Source organism: Equus quagga, unplaced genomic scaffold (genome assembly GCF_021613505.1).
Source record: "Equus quagga isolate Etosha38 unplaced genomic scaffold, UCLA_HA_Equagga_1.0 554_RagTag, whole genome shotgun sequence".
Taxonomy (NCBI): Eukaryota; Metazoa; Chordata; class Mammalia; order Perissodactyla; family Equidae; genus Equus; species Equus quagga.
The window spans coordinates 123,411-143,205 of NW_025800242.1; the positions used below are offsets into that span (position 1 = coordinate 123,411).

General features: G+C 37.0%; 1 protein-coding gene and 2 pseudogenes across 1 annotated transcript; 2 read left to right on the plus strand and 1 right to left on the minus strand.

Moving 5' to 3' along the window:
* Positions 1–1,111: 1,111 nt before the first annotated feature.
* LOC124233966 (olfactory receptor 7G2-like) lies at positions 1,112–2,050 on the minus strand. The gene has a single exon (XM_046651248.1). It carries the CDS (start codon positions 2,042–2,044, stop codon positions 1,112–1,114), a length of 933 nt encoding a protein of 310 aa, XP_046507204.1. The 5' UTR covers positions 2,045–2,050.
* Positions 2,051–15,672: 13,622 nt separating this feature from the next.
* LOC124233957 (olfactory receptor 7G1-like) lies at positions 15,673–16,655 on the plus strand (annotated as a pseudogene).
* Positions 16,656–18,433: 1,778 nt separating this feature from the next.
* Positions 18,434–19,361, plus strand: LOC124233958 (olfactory receptor 7G1-like; annotated as a pseudogene).
* Positions 19,362–19,795: the final 434 nt, after the last annotated feature.

Consider the following 19,795-nt stretch of genomic DNA (forward strand, 5'->3'; position numbering starts at 1 on the left):
ATTATTGACACTCCAGTAAGAGGTGCTGAAGGGGTTTGAACGCAGGCTTCCAGTTTGGAGGTGAACTCCTACCACCACATGATGCACACTTTGAGTAGTACAGATTTAGATATCTTGAAGAGTCGATTGGATTCCCTTCATTGCCTTTTGAACACTTCCACCTGCAAGAAGCCTCAAGTGCTTTCTATTATTTTGAAGGTCTCCTAATCTCTGACCACATAGGTAGTATCCTGCAGGTAACAGCATCAAAACAGGATCCATATCATAACCTGAGATCAAAATTAGAATATACTCCTTGAAACTTTAAGTTATTGTGGTTATTCCATCAATGAGATTCTCTTTTCTCCCAATATTATAATATTAAAATATTCTCACAAGTTGATGTATAAGACATCATTGATTTTTTCAAAATGGAAGAATTGGAGGAAAGATGAAGTGCATGAAATCTTGAAAAGAATGAAAAAAATAAAAAATAACAATTCACTAGTGTGCTCAGAGCAGAATCTTGAGATGAGAAAGATGAAATCTGCCAACAGCATTGTCCAGGCTGCTTGACAGGAATGCTGCTACAGTGGTTGGAAGAGAGACAAAATTGCCAAGTTAGCCTAAGAGGGAAAAATAAAATTGAGAAAAGTGTATCTGTATACTTAAAATGCCTTGATAGTTGTGGGACTTAAAGATATAAATCAGTGCAAATGGGAGCCTAGCACCTGGACAGTGTGAACTACTTGTTATTTAAGATGATCATGACAGTTTGATGAGAAAATGAGAGTTCATTTTTAGAAATTATTCCCTTCTCTGCACAAATACACACTCACATGCACACACAACAGTTTATAATATAATTATATGCCCATCCTTTTCTGTTAAATGCCAGTCACATTTTTTGCATGCAAAGAAGTAGATAGCTACTACATACAAATTTAAATTTTAACTAACAGAGTCATAATTATCCCATTAATAGGTAATTACTTCTAAATTTATTTTTCCTTTTCTTTTCTCACATTTGAGGTAACCCATTGATGATAGAAGAGGTAGGTATTCTGAAACACAGAACACTTCTCACTGTGATTCATGCCATAAACCTGACCCAAATATGGTGACAAAATCATTAAACAACACTTATCCTACTGAATATTTTCCTCAAGGATCCCTTCATATCCCTGTTCCTCAGGCTGTAGATGAAGGGGTTCATCATTTGAGGAACCTCAATGTACATCACTGAAGCCACTGCAAGCTTCCTGGAAGAGTCAGTAACTGCAGAACTAATATACACACCAACAGCTGCCCCATAGAACAAGAAAACAACTGAGAGGTGAGACCCACAGGTGGAAAAGGCTTTATATTTTCTACCAACCGTTGGCATTTGCAAAAGAGAAGAGATGATTTGAATATAAGAGAAAATGATTGCAGAGAGAGAAATACCACTCAGTACACTAGCCATAAAATTAGCTAGGAAGGTATTGATGAAGGAATCAGAACAGGCGAGCTTGATGACATGAGCAAGTTCACAGAAGTGTGGGATTTCCAAGTCAGTGCAGAAGGACAGCTGTAAAGCCATCAGACTGTGGAGCAGGGCATCACCAATGCTAATGAACAAGGAGAATAGAATCAGCAGTCCACAATAGCAGGGATTCATGATGACTGTGTACATCAGTGGGTGACAGATGGCCACATAGCGGTCATAGGCCATTGTTGCAAGCAGACAATTTTCAAAACAAATAAAAACCAGAACAAACCAGACCTGGAGGAGGCAGCCTGTGTAAGCGATGTGCTGATTCTGTGCTTGGATGTTCACCAGCATCTTTGGGATTGTGATCGTGCTTAAACAGATGTCAGTAAAGGACAGATTGGAGAGAAAGAAGTACATAGGGGTGTGGAGTTGGGAGTCAGAACTAGCAGCCAGGAGTATGAGCATGTTTCCCAGGATTGTGATCAGGTACATGGACAGGAACAGGCAGAAGAGGAGAGGCTGTACTTCTGGATCATCTGCTAATCCTAGGAGAATGAATTCTGAAACATCTGTTTGGTTTCTGCGTTCCATGTTGTTTTTGAATTTGATGAAAAAACACTCTGTGACAAGAAAATAAAATTTGTGATCCCTGGATCAGCAGCAGCTGTACCTGGAAACTTGTTAGAAATGCCAATTCTTGGCCCAACTCCATACGTACTAATGATAAAAGCTCCAGAAGTAATGACTAGCAATCTGTTTCAACAGGGTCTCCAGATGATTCTGACATACACTAAAGTTTGAGAACTTGTGCTTTAGAAAAACATGCCCATGTATATTGTGAACCCAAGAGAATATTCAAATCTTTCCCTTTGCTTACTTCTCCCTCCATCCTTCTCTCTCTCCTCCTCTTCACTCTACACACTTAATTAGCCCAAATCTTGTTGAGCAAAGACTGTCTAACACGTGGGAAAGTCCTGATAATGAATTAAAGAAGAAATGGCTTTATTCCTTCAGAAATATTCCACACATTCAATCAATTATAAATATAACAAGAAAATTACAAAATCCAACTCATCTTTGGGAATGTTCTTACCCTAAGGTGATAAGTGACATATGATCAAAAGCAAAGAAAGGAAAATCCCAGCTAAATGTGAGAAAGGATGAAATGCATTGGATTTCAGTAAAGTGACAGATAAAACCAACAATTTGTTGGTCCTTGGAAGACAGAGACTTGTAAGATAACACTAGTACAAAGCATCCTAACAGGAGAGCCCCTAGAAGCTGGGCATCATGGTTCTCCCTTCCCTCAGGGACACAGAAGTGGTCATCAGAGGATCAATCATTTGATTAATACTTGGTCTCTGACACTCTGAATTTAATCCAGGCTCCAGCACTTGCACTGTGAATAGGAAATTCTTTAACTGTATGAGAGGCTCAGTGTTCTAGTTAGTATATTAGGAATTTTCATAAACTTTATGTGGTTGTTGTAATAGTGAGAAATGAATAGGCTTAAAGCAACAGGTGGGAAAGTCATTTTAACATTTCCTAGTGTAATTTTTTTTTCTACAATGAACAATAGTACCTGTCACGTTTCTCTCCTAGGGCAGAACTGGTTTGGTGGAGTGAGTTGAAGAAAGGAGAAAGAGAGAACTCCTCTTGTGTGATAATTGCACATTTCAGGGATGGGTTTATGTGCTGAAAGTCCCTGTGGAATCTCGCTCATTTACAGGAGAAAGAAAGGTAATATTAATTATATCAATACTCATTTGGCATGGACACAAAGCAGATAAAATGAATTACATAATAAAATAAATATATGAATCAATACAAACAATGAAAACCTATAAGAAAAATTATTTTATATAAAGTCTACAGCATGAGAAGTGTTTAAATATTTTTAAACCTATGTAGGTGTTTATATTTATTACAGATTATTTAAGCAAAAAAGTATCGAGAACAATAATAATGAATAATTCTGTGCCCACCCATTAACATTATCAAATTCACAGTCTTCACCACACTTCTTTAGGTATTTTCATTGCAATAAATAAGAGGTATAATTGAAGCCCCCACATCAAGCATTTGTACAATTTTGACTCATTTTATTCTCTGAGGGAAACACTACACTAAGTTGATATACATTATTCAGCTGAAGTTTTTCTTATATTTGGTATTTTTCTTCCAAAAACAATTTCATTGTTCTTTCTAAAAAGGCAGACACAAGCAGAGTCAAACTGTGCACAACCTTTTACAATGGCTTTTGGAGCCATTTTATTAATGTTGATATTTTAGGTTTTGCTTCATTCATTTTAACTACCATAGATTGTTCTACTATGTGGTCATATCACAATTTATTTTTCCATTTACTAGCTAAGAGATATTATGATGTTTATATTTATTTATGAAAACGTATGGGGAGATAATAGGAAGATAAGTTGAAGCTGACTAACACCTCTCCCCTCCACCACCACAAGGATAGAAGTAAACGTCAGAGAATTTTACAACAGTCATCATGTTTGAGAAGGGGAGGATTTAAGCACAAAAGCAAAATGGTCCCTCCCATAATACAGACAAAGGCAAGACTAGCAGAATGAGAGCTGTGTGAATCTTGTTGTAAAGGTAGAAAAGAGCATGTCAAGATGACATACTGGCAGAAATTCCATGGGGGGCTTAGTATTGATCATCTTAGGAATGGATTCTCTTCACAGTAATGCAGGGATGAAACTGTAGTAAACACCTGCACTCATGTCCAAAGCATTGTCTAGGGGACTTTAGGTTACCTGGCTGGCATCACTGTGGGATAATATTTGAGATCTTCCCTTGATATTCAATGATGGAGACTGAAGATCTGTCTCTGAGAAGGGCAGAGGGACCGAGTGAAGCCCCAGGTTTCTAAGCAAGAGGGATGATGTCTGGGAGGTGTTGCTTCCTACTGGGCAGGGCTGTTGAGTGAGGTGGTCACAGACAGACTCTTTACAGTCTCTGTATCCCTGGGGCTTCAATATCCAAAGCTCCTCATTAGACAAACACTTTTATTGTTCTTTGGATCCCAGGGCAGTGTAAATTCTTATATGCCAAGACTATAGAAGGAAAGAATTCAGGATGGATAATTCCCTGGTCCTACAAAGCCCAGTGTATGCCCTCTAGCTCTCTTCACCTGTTTCTGCTCACCTCCATTTCACATACCTTGCACACATGGACATTCCATCTTCTCTAATTGGATACCAGTCTTCCTTTTGTAGATACAAACTATGACATGTCTATCTAATTAATGGTATCAGGAAACTGGATTCTAACTTTAAGTGTGAAAACATAGTTTATATTTGTGGGTAAAAAATATATGCATATTTATACTACAGCTAAGCTATTGTAAAATGAAAACACTCAAAGATGTTTCTTTCTAAGAATCACTGAAATTTCTTGAATCTTCATTCTGTATATTTTATACAGTGGATCCTAATCTAAAATCTGTAAGCAATTTTTTTTTAGGAAGATTAGCCCTGAGCTAACATCTGCCACCAATCATCCTCTTTTTGCTGAGGAAGACTAGCCCTGAGCTAATGTCCACACTCATCTTCCTCTACTTTACATGTGGGATGCCTGCCAAAGCGTGGTTTGACAAGCAGTGTGTAGGTCCGAAACTGGATCTGAACTGGTGAACCCCGAGTCACTGAAGTAGAATGTGTGAACTTAACTGCTGTGCCACTGGGCTAGCCCCTCTGTAAGCAATTTTGAATGTGATCAATATAGACAGACTTTATAATTTTATAAACACCATTTCAGTTTCCCAACACGAGTTTCTTTTACGTTTTTCTTTTCACATTAGGGGATCATGCGTTGAAATTATGGCATTTGATTTTTAATAGAATCATGAGAAATAGAAATTATAGTGTCATTGCCAAAGCAATAGTGTGCTGGTTCATGCATAATCTCAGTAGAATGAGTGAAATGTCACCAATACTTTAACAGGCAAAGATGATACTCCCGGTTAATGTGTAATTACAAACTTTTCCTCATGCATGAATTTAATGTGTTCATGCATTTATCAATTTATTTTACCCCATGTTAACTCTTTCTACATAAAATTTAATTTTTAATCAACAGAGTTCTTGATGTAGCATTTGAAAGCAACATGAGAGAAAATGGCATTTCAATGTCACACATTCACTTCAACATATTAAATAATAGGAAAAATACAAAAATATATAGTTGGTCACATAAAACAAGAGAAAGTTTCCCATGTACCACTAAAATAACTCAAACATAAAGAGTGAGTGGACTAAACCCAAGGGTTCTGAGGATTTACTTCCATCAGGAGGAAGTTGATCTCTCCAGGTAATGAGCATCCTGGAGGCTAAATGTCTTAGAAGAGATTAGGTGCTTAAAGTGAAAGGCAAAAATGGACTTTATTTCAGAAAGGTGGGTGAACATGAGAGTTGTGGAAACTGCCTGGGCCCATGAATAAGGATTTGGAACAGCTGAAAATTTCAGAGAAGCCCCGGGAGAGAAGTGAACCAAGTTACCTGCTGATGAGGTGATTGGATATGTGATAGTCACAATATAGCCAAGCAGAAAGAGTCAGGAAACTAAATTTAGAGCTAGAGATCTGATTGGTGATTGGTGAGAGCACATGTGAACCTGATAAATGAGAAAGAATGAACCTACAGGTGAAAACAGAGAGAGGAAAATTCCTTCCCATCCAACAGAAACTGAAAACCAAAATGTAAATAGGAAGAAAAATAATCCTGAAACAGAGAATCACCACAATGAATATACAGAATAACAGGAGACCAGCATTGTTGAACTGGATGAATAATGGGGAGAATAGTAAAGAGGCAGTGTCAGGTGATTATACAAAAGTCTGCTGACAAGAGTAGCTGCAGGGTAGCCCAGGTATGGTGCAATTTTAAAAATCATCTCACAAGGATTTCTATCTCTTTGTGCACAGTTTCATCATCAGTACCTACAACAGGGCTTGATAATAGCGTGCTCTCAAGTATTATTTCTTGAATGAATTAATACATAAATAATGTATTAGAAATCAAGTATAATTTAAAACATTCACAGAGTAAGAGTAAAACATATCATCATTTTCAACAGATGGAGAAAAGGCATTTATATAAAATGCAACATCCTTTCATGATAATGAGAATAATGAAGTAAGAATAGAAGAAACCACCTTAACTCAAAGAGTATTTCAGGGGCCTGCCCAGTGGCCTAGAAGTTAAGTTCATGCTCCCTGCTTCAGCAGCCCAGGGTTCACTGGTTTGGATCCTGGGAGTGGACCTGCACACTGCTTATCAAGCCATGCTGTGGCAGGGGTCCCACATATAAAAAAGGAAGATGGGTACAGATGTTAGCTCAGGGCCAATCTTCCTCAGCAAAACGAGGGGTATTGGCAGCAGATGCTAACTCAGCACTAATCTTCCTCAACAACAACAACAACAACAACAACAACAACAGTATTTCAGAAGTAATCTACAGTAAATGAAATACTCAATGGCCAAATACTCAAAGTGTTCTCTTTAAAATCAGGAGAATATAACAGATGCCAACTGACAGTACTTTCATTAAAAAAATAGTGTAGGTTTCAGCTATTGAGAATAAATACACATATCAAAATTAATAGATAAAATTCGCATCTATGCAGAAAATACCAAGAAATCTATAGATCATTCATTAAAGAAAATAATAGAATGTAGCAACATTTCTGGAATCAGAATCACTATGCAAATATCAACTACATGTCATTATGAAGAAAAATTTATTTAGAAAGTGTGATTTATGAAAGTTACCTTTAACAAAACCATCAGAAAAATACCTGAGAATACGTCTAATAAAAGATTTGAAAGCACTCTAAGGATAAATTTATAACATTTTACTGAAGAACACAAAACACCTGAATAAAGGAAAGAATATACTAATTTTGGGTAGATATACATGTTATTATAGAGATGCCAATTTTCCTCAAAAAGCTTTGTAGATTTAAGGGAACTCTTGGGATTTTATTGTATTAGAGAAGCTGGTTTTGAAATTTATATGACAGAGCAATGGAGAAAGAATATTTGACTTGACAGAAAATAAGATCAGAATGCAGTACTTGCCTTACAAGATCTATTATGGAGGAAAGTAACTAAAGAGTTATGGTTCTGTAACAGATAGAAAAATAGTACCCATAAAATCCTCATCTATATGAAGATTTTTTAGGACAGAAGAAGCATTGGACACTTTCTTTACAACAATGTTTCATTGCAGGGAAATGATGGTATCATTAAGGAAATAGTGCTGAAATTATGGTACCCATATCAGAAAAAATGAAAAGTGACCTTATATTACAGCAAACTCCAAATATTCCAAAGTAGCAAAGCCTTAAATGTGAAAGACAAAATGATTAAATGTTTAGAAAACAATATAGGAAAATATCTTTATGACCCTGGAGAGTAATCTTCCCTTACCTAAGAATAAAGAATCACAACAGAAAAATGAAAAGAGTGATAAATTCAACCACTTGAAAATAAGATAATAGAGGGTTAATATTTTGAAAATATAATGGGCTTTAATAACTCAATAAAAAATAAAACAAAAAACATGAATAAAAACGCACAAAGGAGGGGCCGGCCCATTGGCGTAGTGGTTAAGTTTGCACACTCCTCTTCTGCAACCCGGGGTCGTGGGTTCACATCCCAGCCACGGACCTACACACCACTTGTCAGACAATGGAGTGACAGCATCCCACATATAAAAGAGGAAGATTCGCACAGATGTTAACTCAGGGCTAATCTTCTGCAAGCAAAAAGAGGAAGATTGGCAACAGATGTTTGCTTAGGGCTAATCTTCCTCAACACATACACACAAAAAAGTGCAAAGGACTTGCATAGTCTTTCTCCAGAGAAGAGATACAAATGGCCAATAAGCACATGAAAAGATATTCGCCATATTAATCGTTAAGGATATGCAAATTAAAACCACAATGAGATAACACCTGATATGCATTAGATAGCTACTATAAAAAAGTAAATAAAAAAGTGTTGGAAATGATGTGGCGTATTTAGAATCCTTGTACACTGTTGCCAGGAATATAAACTATAAAATAGTGCAGCTGCTATTGTAAAAGTATGGTGTTTCTTTGAAAAATTAAAAATAGAATTATCATATGACCTCGTAATTCCACTCCTGGGTATATTCCCCAAATAAATGAAAGCAGGGATTGGAACAGATATTTGTACACCCGTGTTCATAGCATTATTCACAATAGTCAAAAGGTGGAAGCAACTCAAGTTTCCATTGACTGATGGATAGACAAATTCTGCTATATACATACAGCAGGACATTATTCATCCTTGAAAAGAAAGGAAATTCTGATAAATACTACAACCGGGATGAACCTTGAGGACATAACGATAAGAGAAATAAGCAAATCACAAAAGGACAAATAATGTATGATTTTACTTACATGAGGTTCCTAGAATATTTGAATTCAAAGTCACAGAAATTAAAACGAGGTTGCCAGAGCCTGGAGGCAAGAAGAAATAGGTTTGTACTGTTTAACAGGTGCAGATTTCAGTGTTATGAGGTGAGTTTTATTTATGGATAATGGTGATTAAGCACAACAATGTGAATGTACTTAATGCCACTGAACTGTACCACTGAAAACTGTACGACTTAAAAATGGTTAAAATGGTAAATTACTTTTTTTGTATTTTACCATATTTTTTTAAAAATGAATAATCAAGCAATCAGTAAACCACCAAAACAAGTGACTCAAGAATAAAAATTCCAGAATTATTTCTCAATATAGCAAGAAGATGTACAGAAGGACAAATAAACTTTCAAATAAGGCCTAGACTATGTATCCATAATAACTTGATTTTATTACTCCATGCAGACATAGAATAACTTCTATAACAACTTATATTAAGGACACAAGTCATTTGGATTTAGAGTCCATCCTAATCCTTTTTCTTTTAAGAACACAAATTTATTCTCCTGCAGTTGTGTAGGTTAGAAGTCTGAAATCAGAATATTTCACTGGGCTAAAGTCAGGGAGTTGGCAGGTCTGGTTCCCTCTAGACTCTCTGAGAAGAGATTCTCATCTTTGTCTTTTTCAGTTTCTACTGGCCCACCTCTATTTCCGGCATGTGGCCCTTCTTCAATCTTTGAAGCATATCACACCAATCTCAGCTTCCAGCATCATATCATCTTCTTCTCTTTTGCAGTCAAATATTTCTCTGCTTCCTTTTTTTTATTTGCAAGTGCTTTACAGAACAAAAAAAGTAAGACCAAAGATAAGACACACCTTTTAATTCAATTTTTTAAAAGTCAAAACTCAGCAAAAGTAAGCATTTTAATTTCAGGTTTAGGCAGAGCAGAAAAACTACCAAGAAAATCCAAGAATTTCTGACTTTAATAACCAGAATCTTGGATCCTTCTTGGGGGAGAAGCAGAACATTAATGGAAACAAATATTGCAGATACTGTACATGTTGGTATTATTATTTTTTCCAACTTAATTTGGATATAACTGATATATGACATTGTGCAATTTTAAGGCACAGAATGTGATGATTTGACACATGTAAGCAATTTTCACGTGCAAAATGTAGAATTGTTATAGTCACCATGCTGAATATTAGACCCATGGAACTTATTCATCTTATAACTGAAAGTTGTACCCTTGAACCAACATCTCTCCATTTCCCCCACCTCTCAGTACCTGCAAACACCATTATACTTTCTATTTCCATGAGTTCCACTATTTTAGATTCCACAGAAGTGACATCATACAGTTTGTCTTTCTCTGACTTATGGACAAAATTGCACAATATTGCCCTTCAGTGACATTGTATTTTATCACAACACAATGTAAATAAAGAACCATAATTCAATCAAAAATCTCACTAGGGGAATCAAAATATACGTTGAATCTACTGTGTGGAAATTGGATAGGTTCTCGATGAAAGGCTAAAAATGGAGTATGACCTCACTATATATTGATCAGAGACACAAGTGATCACAGAGAATAGATCAGTTTTTGCTGTGTGAAATATAGAGAACAGAAATTAAAGTATAAGAAACTTTCAATGACGGTAAAGATGAAATACCACTGTGTTTGAATTTTACAATATTTAGCTATGTTTATAAACATATTATTTATACCCAATACACAATCTATATTTTCACACGTAGGTTGGAATTAGGCTTCTTAATATAAATAAGACAGAGATTCTTTTTTTGTAATTAAACAAAGAAGACTAGAATTCATTAGCAAAGGACTGTGTGTATATATGTGCAGGTGTGTGAAATGGAGGTGAACACGAACAGGTGGAGCAAACTGGATGGTGTACACTGGGCTTAAGAGGGTCAGAGATTAGCCATCATAGATTTCTTTCTTGTGTTGTCTTTGTCTGTAAGGATTTCCAGTGTCCAGGGGTCAGAATGACACTAAAAATATTTGTTTAATGAGGAGCTTTGGATATTGATTCTCCAGGGATATAGAGACTGTAAAGAGCCAGTCTGTGACAACTTGATTCAACAGCCCTTGCCCGGTCAGGAGCAAGCACACCCGAGGCTCCATCCCGGGATGATCCTTCTTGGCCAGGAGCCCATTGCCTCACCTGGTGTTTCTGCCCTTCTTGAAGACATATCTGCTGTCTTCAACATCCAGGTGACATGTCAAGCATCATACCACTGTGATGCCAGCTAGGTAACTTAAAGTTCTTTGTTAATGCTTTGGTCACGACCACAGGTGTTTTACTATGAATTCATCTGTGAGAAGAAATGAGGAGAGTATAGGCAAGAAATGATAAAAACCAGGTATCCCATGGGATTGCAGCCTGTCTTCTTGTTGACCAGTATGCGTATACCAACACTCAGGCAGTTCTCAATTTGCTGGTCTCCTGATTTCTCTAAAAAGTGGCAGAATCTATTTTCCTCCTGATCAGAAATCTTCCCCTTCTCAAACATAATGATTGTTATAAATCTTTGTGACATTTAATTGTATTCTTTTTTTTATAATTCCATTTACTCCTTTATTTTTTTGAAAGTTATTGTAAAATCAATTACTGTTTTTAGTGGTTACCAAAAATGCACATGTAAAATCTAAAACTAATCATTGCATGTACCCTCTTCACAAATAAAAAGGACCTTAGGAACTATGCAGCTAACATTATCCTCTTGTATCTCACATGTTATTTTGTCCACCAGTTTAGCTCCACTTTTTAATCTCTCAAATTAGTTATTATTTTAAACAGTCACAATTTTTTGTTCAGATAGTCCCATAGATTTGTCATTTTTTCTCCTTCATTGTTCTTTCTTGTATCTCAGTTCCTCCTCCTAAAGAATATCTTGTAGGTCTGTTAGGGAGGTGTACTGGTAAACTTTCTCCATTTTTGCTTGTCTCAAAATGTCATCTTACCCATGTTCTTGAAAGATATTTGCATATACAATTCTAAGCGGATGGTTAATTTCTCTCAGCATTTTGAAGATAACAGTACACTCTGTTTTGGCTTCCATTGTTGCTATTGATAAGTCTGCTATTATTCATTTGTTGGTAATATGTCCTTTCTCTCCAGATCTTTCCAAGATCTTTGTCTTTGGATTTCACCAATTTCAGTATGCTTTTCCTACAGGTCAGAATCAGGATTCAACTGCAGATAATATCTCCATTTAGACCAGAAAATAATTTAATACTTTCAAGTCCAACAGAAATGCTGAATGAGCAAGATTTAGGTCCTCCAGAATGACTTATGAACACTATCATAGAATTATCTTGCCAAAGGAACTTTTCTATTTTTCACATTTAGTAAGCTGAAGAATTGGGAAGCTTCTGGACCAACTGTTGCATCCAGCATCATCTCATCTTAGCTATAATTCACAGGTCAGGAAGCTGCCGTCACACCTGTTTGCTACAGAGCCATGACGCATATCCTAGATCCATACCAGTAAATGGAGGCCTTATAGACTACCACTTCTCTCCTCCACTTAACTTGGTTCTGAATTCAAGTCTCATGTGAATATACATGTGATTGGCAGAACCTGAATGTATCTGGAACATTTCCGTGTAACAATATAAACAGATCAAAGTACTAATGTGAAGACCAACATTCCATACATGAGCTGCTGAAATAGAGGTTCCTTTACCTTAAGGTAAACTGTGGTGACTATTAAACTGAAGAGAACTAATGTAAAAAGCAGGTGATAGTTTACTGAGTTCTGCATCTTAAAACACTCAAACATGCAGTACCCAAATATACAACAGCTGTAAATCATTGGGAGTTCATCCAATAGATTTCTCACAGTTCTGGAGGTTAGGAAGTCCAAAATCACAGTGCTGGCAGATTTGGTTCTCTGTGAGCGCCCTCTTCTTGGCTTACAGATGGCCACTTTCTTGCTGTATCTTCGCATGCTGGAGAAAGAGCTAATTGTATTCTTGTGTAGTCCTGGGGAAGAGGTTTGGTCAGCTTTTCCTTTTATTTTGGTTCTTGGTTCTTGATACACCCTTGTACAGAAGAGTGTCTGTATTATCCCTGTAGCTGGGCTGCGAAGACACAGGGGAGAAAGTGGAGACAGAGAGAGACTAGCTGACTTCCTTCCTAGTGCGCTTGTTTCTCATTATGAAATTACCATGTATTTTATATAAGAAGAGGAGGGGTAGTGCAATTAAAAACACATGTGACCATCCTTCAACTCATTCTAGAATTAACAACAGTTGACATTTTGCTATAACTGCTTTGAGTCTTTTTTATAAAGTGGCAAAATAATATGCATATGGGAGACACCTCTTTTATATCCCCCTCAGACCTTGTTCTCCCTATTAAAGAGACAGCTCCATAGAATGTGGGGGTATCCCCCATGCACAGTCTTGTATGTGTGTCCATACACATCTATAGGATGAAAGGCATTAAGCGTAATATTTATCAATTTGGAAATGGGAAAACAAATCATGATGTAATGATACAGTGGAATAGTCTCAGCTAATTAAAATTAATGGAGCTGTACTAAATACATCAACATTAATAAAAAATACATTACGAAAGGATGGAAATTGTAGATGATGTGTATAATACATTTTAGTTTATATAAGGCTTTCAAAATGCAAAACAATGCAATTGTTTATGGAACAATAATAGTAATATAGTGAAAGTTTCAGGTAAATACATATACGAAGTTCGTCTAGTGGTTTTCTTGGAGAAGGTAAAGAATCAAGATTGTTCAAATACCTGATGTGGGTGCTTTACACATATTATTTATTACAATAAAAACACTTACAAAGAGAATAGTGAAATGTGTGAATTTAATAAATTTGACTGATGGATATCAAGCTCTTCATTGGTACTCTGTACTTTTGTTTAACTTGAATAATTCATAATGAAAATAAACATATCTGTGTAGGATCAAAAGTATTTGAAGTCTTCTCATGCTATAGACTTGTTCTATACAAAATTTTTTCTCTTGTAGCTTCTCATTATTTGTGTTGATTCATATATCTGATTCTTTTTATTATTTCATTCATCTTAGTTGCCATACATTTCAGAATACGTGCATTCCAAATAATTATTGATCTCCTTCATGTTTTCTTCATTCCTTTTCTACATGATAAAGGCTCCTAGCTGGAGCTTCAGATCAGAAAGTCTTCCCTGAAATTTAGTTTTCATCCAAGGATGTTCTCTCTTTCTATATTCTCTTTTTCAACTTGCCTCACTCCATTGCTTTCTTTTGAGAAGTGACACATGCCAAGAAGTGTTGTTCATGGCAGAAAAGAAAAACACAATAGGAAGTGTCAGTATGAGGGTCTCCTATGCTGAATGCTGTGTTAGGTACTTTTCCTCCATTCATTTATCATCATTGCAAGATCTTCATGAATTTTTATGACAGTTCCCATTTTACCAATGAGGACGTCTGGTTTTTAAACTTATAAACAAAAATTGTTGAAAAACAATTGAACAATTTTCCTCATTCACAAAGCAAGTGCTTGTTTGGATTAAACCCAGAATGTTTGAATACAAGTAATACACCAAATGAGAAAGGCTGTCATAGCCATGTCTTCTCCCCCTTGAGAACAAGGGCCACTGCTTTACAGAGACAATCCTATTAGGACACTCACTTATCTAAGTGTCAGGTAAGTCTCTCTTATCTTGTAAGTTTCTGTCTTCCAATTAAAGCAGCTTTCATCTGTTTTCTTAGGAGCCTATGCATTTTATTATTTCTCTAATTTAGCTTTTTTTTTTAAGTGATATCCCGCCTATCATCTTAGGGGAAGAAATTCCATCAGGATGAGACAGAGGATCTCATTGACATAGTTTTCCAGCATATCTTAGAATCCCTTACTAATTCAGTTGAGTAGTGTCTCCATGGGGGGGTCTTATGAACCTCAAGATTACAGGTGACATTTTCTAATATTCGTTCAGATACAGGGTAAACACTTAGATGGATGCTATACACCTGCACACAATACTTCAGGGGTAGAAGTGGACATACCTTGTTGGGAAATGAATAGATTTGGGGCATTGTTAAGGATAAAACGTTATAATTCTAAATGAAAATTATGAAATATAAGTGGTGATTTAGAAAGCTAATTCTGTACTATCCAGAGGATTAACAGAGATTAGTCACGTGAATCAATTCAGCAGTTAGATGATCTGATCTAAGACCTAGTCTTTGTCATGAATTAACCATGTACTTCATGTCTCACCTTATCAAACTTTTCCCACTTATACACAGAGTGATTGCATGATCCATCTCATCTGTAGTTTCACAGGCCCTTCAGGTGATTCTGAGGCATGCCAAGGTTTGAGGACTGTGCTCTCCAAGAGAAAATGGATAACTTCATTCTCTTCCTTCTGTTTGTTTGAGGCAAGAACATTTCTGAAGGAAACACCGTATCTTAGTCTTTGTTTCAGTCTCAGAGTGAGAGATGATGATAGAGGGAGAAATTAGCACAGGGAAAGATTTGAATATTTTCTTGGCTTCAAAATACAGGCCATTTTATTCTTTATTTTAAGCACTGGTTCTCAGACATTAGCACGTATCAAATTCATCTGGATGGCTTGTTAAAACGTAGATTGCTGCTACCCACCCTAGAGTTGATCAGCAGTAAGTCTGGAGTAGTCCCACCATTGTTTATTTCTAGCAAGTTCCCGGTTTATGTTTCTGCTTCGTATCCAGGGACCATTTATTTTATATTGTTTTCACCTGATCTTTTCCATCAGATTCATCAACAACATGGAACCCAGAAATCACATAGATGTTTCAGAATTCCTCCCACTAGGATTGACAGATGATCCAGAACTACAGCCCCTCCTTTTCATTCTGTTCCTGCCCATGCTCCTGGTCACCATCCTGGGAAATCTACTCCTCCTGAGTGTCATCTCTGGCTCTCACTTGCACACCCCCCCATACTTCTTTCTCTCCAATGTCTTTTAATGACATCTGTTTAAGCACAACTATGATACCTAAAATGCTGATGAACATCCAAGCAGAAAATCAGAGCATCACTAATGCAGGCTGCCTTACACAGATTTACTTTGTCTTGGTTTTGGCTAGTTTGGGGGAAAATTTTCTTCTTGCAATAATGGCCTATGACCACTATGTGGCATTTGTCACCCCCTGAGGTAAACAGTCATCATGAACTCCTGCTTCTGTGGACTGCTGATCCTATTCTCCATGTTTATTAGCATTGTGTATACCCTCCTCCACAGTCTGACGGTGTTGCAGCTGACCTTCTGCACAAACTTGAATATCTCCCTCTTCTTTTGTGAAGTTGTTCAAGTCATCAAGCTTTCATGTTCTGATACCCTCATCAATAGCACCTGATATATTTTGCAACTAGTGTATTTGCTGGTATTCTTCTATGTGGAATTATTTTCTCTTATATTCAAATTGTCTCCTCTGTTTTGAGAATGCCATCAGTGGGTGGAAAGTATAAAGCTTTCTCCACCTGTGGGTCTCACCTCACAGTCGTGTCCTTATTCTATGGGACAGGTTTTTGCGTGTACGTGAGTTCTGCTCTTGCTAACTCTTCCAGAAACACTGCAGTCGTTTCAATAATGTACACTGTTGTCCCTAAAATGCTGAACCACTTTATCTATATCCTGAGAAACAGGGACATGAAGGGAGCCTTGAGAAAACTCAGCAGAGTTTTCTCTGAGGAGCAGAACACTTTCTCTTCTTTGATTGTGTCACCTGCTTTGGACTGGGGATTCTAGAATGAATCAAAGTGACAGAAATACTGAGTTAGCCAGAAGGTCTGATTCTTGCACATCAACATCTTCCAAATGACTAGATAATATGATAAGTAAGTGAATTACAACTTGGGGTTAAAACCTCACTGGCTGTTTGTATAGCTCTGTGGTGTTTCAAAAATGAGTTCCATTCCCTAGCTCAGTGTCTTTGGTAGGGTCCTTAGAAGCTGACCTGAGGCAAGGATTATACTGATGTTGTTGGAAAGTCAGAAGAAGAAAAGTGGGAGAAGTTGAAAAGGTCAGGAGGAGGATCAATTAATTCTGGGTCATAGTAGAGACTTGGTTCTGTATGGTCTCTAGATTAGCACCACGTGAATTGCACCCCAGAGACAAGGTTATTGCAAACCTAACTAACAGCTGACATGGGCCTATGGTAAAAGATTAAAGTCAAAACATTATATATATATATATATATATATATATATATATATATATATATCACATACTATATATTTTCATACCTAAATGGATATCAGAATTCCTGATGTCATCGATTTGATAGCAATGTCTTTGTTCATAACTAAGAAAAGAAGACTGGAATCCAACTCGAAAAGGGTGATGTGTCCACATTTGCCAAGAATTTGAAATACAGATAAGCAGACACAGATGGAGAAAAGTAGATGGTGTACACCTGGTCTCACAGAGTCAGGGAAGGAGCCATCCTGAATTCCTCCCTTCTAGACCCTTTGTCTTTAAGCGTTTTCACAACTCGGGGATCTCAATGACAATAAAATTGCTTAGCTAACAAGGAGCTTTGGAAATTGAATGTCTAGAGATAGACCGCGATCAGTCCGTGACCACCTCATTAAATCATCCTTCCTATGAAAAGAACTAGCTCACCTGAGCCTCCTTCCACAGCTCGTTCCTCTTGCCTGGGAGCCTGTTTCACTCAATCCCTCTGCCCTTCCAGTAGACAGATCTCCCAGATGGCAATTCAGAGGCAATATCAGGCATCATTTCACTGTGAAGCCAGCCAGGTAACCTAACATTACTTACTCAATGTTTGGAAATGAAAGCAGGTGTTGTAGTAAAGTTTCATCCAGGGGAAGGTGTGAAGAGATTACATCAGATGATCAGAACTAAGTCACCCATGGTCCTCCTGCCTAACTGTCTGTCATCTTCTTCACATGTTTCCTTGTACTTTGCACCAATACTCAGGCACCTCTCATTTACAAACCTCATTCTCACTCTACTATAACCAGGACAATTTTCCTCCTGTTTATAGATCTTCTTTTTCTAAAACAGTACAACTGTTACAAATTTCTCTGACATTTACTTGCAATCTTGTAGTGGTGGACGTCAGGATGTTTTGTAAAGTTCAATTTGTCTTCCCTTTCCTGGTTCTTAACATACCTATGTATTATCTCAGTTGCCTGCCTCTGAAGCTCTGGGGATCCAGACAGAATCGTCAGCTGCCTTCCTAGTCTGTTTTTCTTTATAAAATTACTAAATGTTTTAAGTAATCAAAAAAGCAGAGATAGTGTAATATCTATAAAATGACTACCTGTTAACCTTTTCGGGAATTAGCAATAGATGACACTGCACTGTATCAGCTTCAGGGTTGTTATTTTTTTTAAGTAACAAAATATTTAACATACAGAGGCACTTATTTCTAATTTCTATTAGTCCTCATTTCATCCTAAGGTAGTGTTTTCCTCTGGTGATGCTTCATCATCCTCTTGGACAGGAAAACATTTGATTGTATTTTCAATCTATCTTTTCCCATAAGATTCATCAACAACATGGGGCACAGAAACAAAACAGAGCTTTCATGATTTCTTCTTATAGATGTGACAGAAGATCCAGAACTGAAGCCTCTCCTCTTCATTCTGTTCCTGTTGCTACACCTGGTCACTGTCCTGAGAAACCTACTCATCATCTTGAAATGTCACCTCTGATTCTCACCTGCACACTCCTGTGTACTTCTTGCTCTACAATCTGTTTATTAAAAGACATCTTTTTAAGCACAACCAGGATCCCAAAGATGCTGAGGAACATCCAATCACAGAATCAGAGCATCATTTATACAGGCTGACATACACAGATTCACTTTGTCCTGGTTTTTACCAGCTTGGAAAATTTTATTCTTGCAGTAATTGCTTATGATTGCTATGTGGCCATTTGTCACCCAATGAGATACATGGTCATCATGAATTCTCACTTCTGGGAACTGCTGATTCTGTTCTCCCTGTTCATTAGCATTGTGGATGCCTTCCTTCCACAGTCTGATGGTGTTGCAGCTGACCTTCTGCACAAACCTGGAAATCCCCCTCTTCTTATGTGAGGTTGTTCAGGTTATCAAACTTACGTGTTTTGATACCCTCATCAATAACATCCTGCTATATCTTTCAAGTAGTGTTTTTGGTGTTATTCCTGTTTGTGGAATCATTTTTTCTTCTCAAATAGTCTCCTCTGTTGTGAGAATGCCTTAAGTGCATGGAAAGCATCAAGCTTTTTCCACCTGTGGGTCTCCTCTCAGTTGTACCCTTGTTCTATGGGACAAGGGTGGGGGTGTACATTAGTTGTGCTCTTACTAACGTTTCCAGAAACACTGTAGTGGCTTCAGTGATGTACACTGCTGTCCCTCGAATGCAGAACCCCTTCATCTGTAGCATGAGGAACAGAGGCGTGAAAGGAGCCTTGAGAAAACTCATTGGTAAGATACTATAGTTTTGTCAGAAAAATATTGTTTAATTTCCACGTAGTTGTGTATTTTCCCCTTGTCCTTGTCTTATTTATTTCTAGCTTCATAACGTTGTGATCAGAAAGGACACTGTATGATTTCAACCTTCTAAAGTTTATTGTGACTTTCTTGTCACATAACATATGATCTATCCTGGAGAATGTTCTATGTGTACTGGAGAAGACTGTGTCTTCTGCTCTTGTTAAATGGAGTGTTTATATATGTCGGTTAGGTTTTGTTCATTTATAGCATTTTTCAAGTTCTCTATTTCTTTTTCATCAATCCAGAGGTACTATCCATTGTTGAAAGTTTTGTATTGAAATCTGTAAGTATTATTGTAGAAATATATATTTATCACTCCACTTCTGTCATGTTTGCTTCATATATTTTAAGGTTTTGTTGTTTGGTGTATATGTTCACA

What these genes read in the sequence shown, in the direction of transcription:
- LOC124233966 (XM_046651248.1), bottom strand. Translation starts at nt 2,044, where the DNA reads ATGGAACGCAGAAACCAAACAGATGTTTCAGAATTCATTCTCCTAGGA.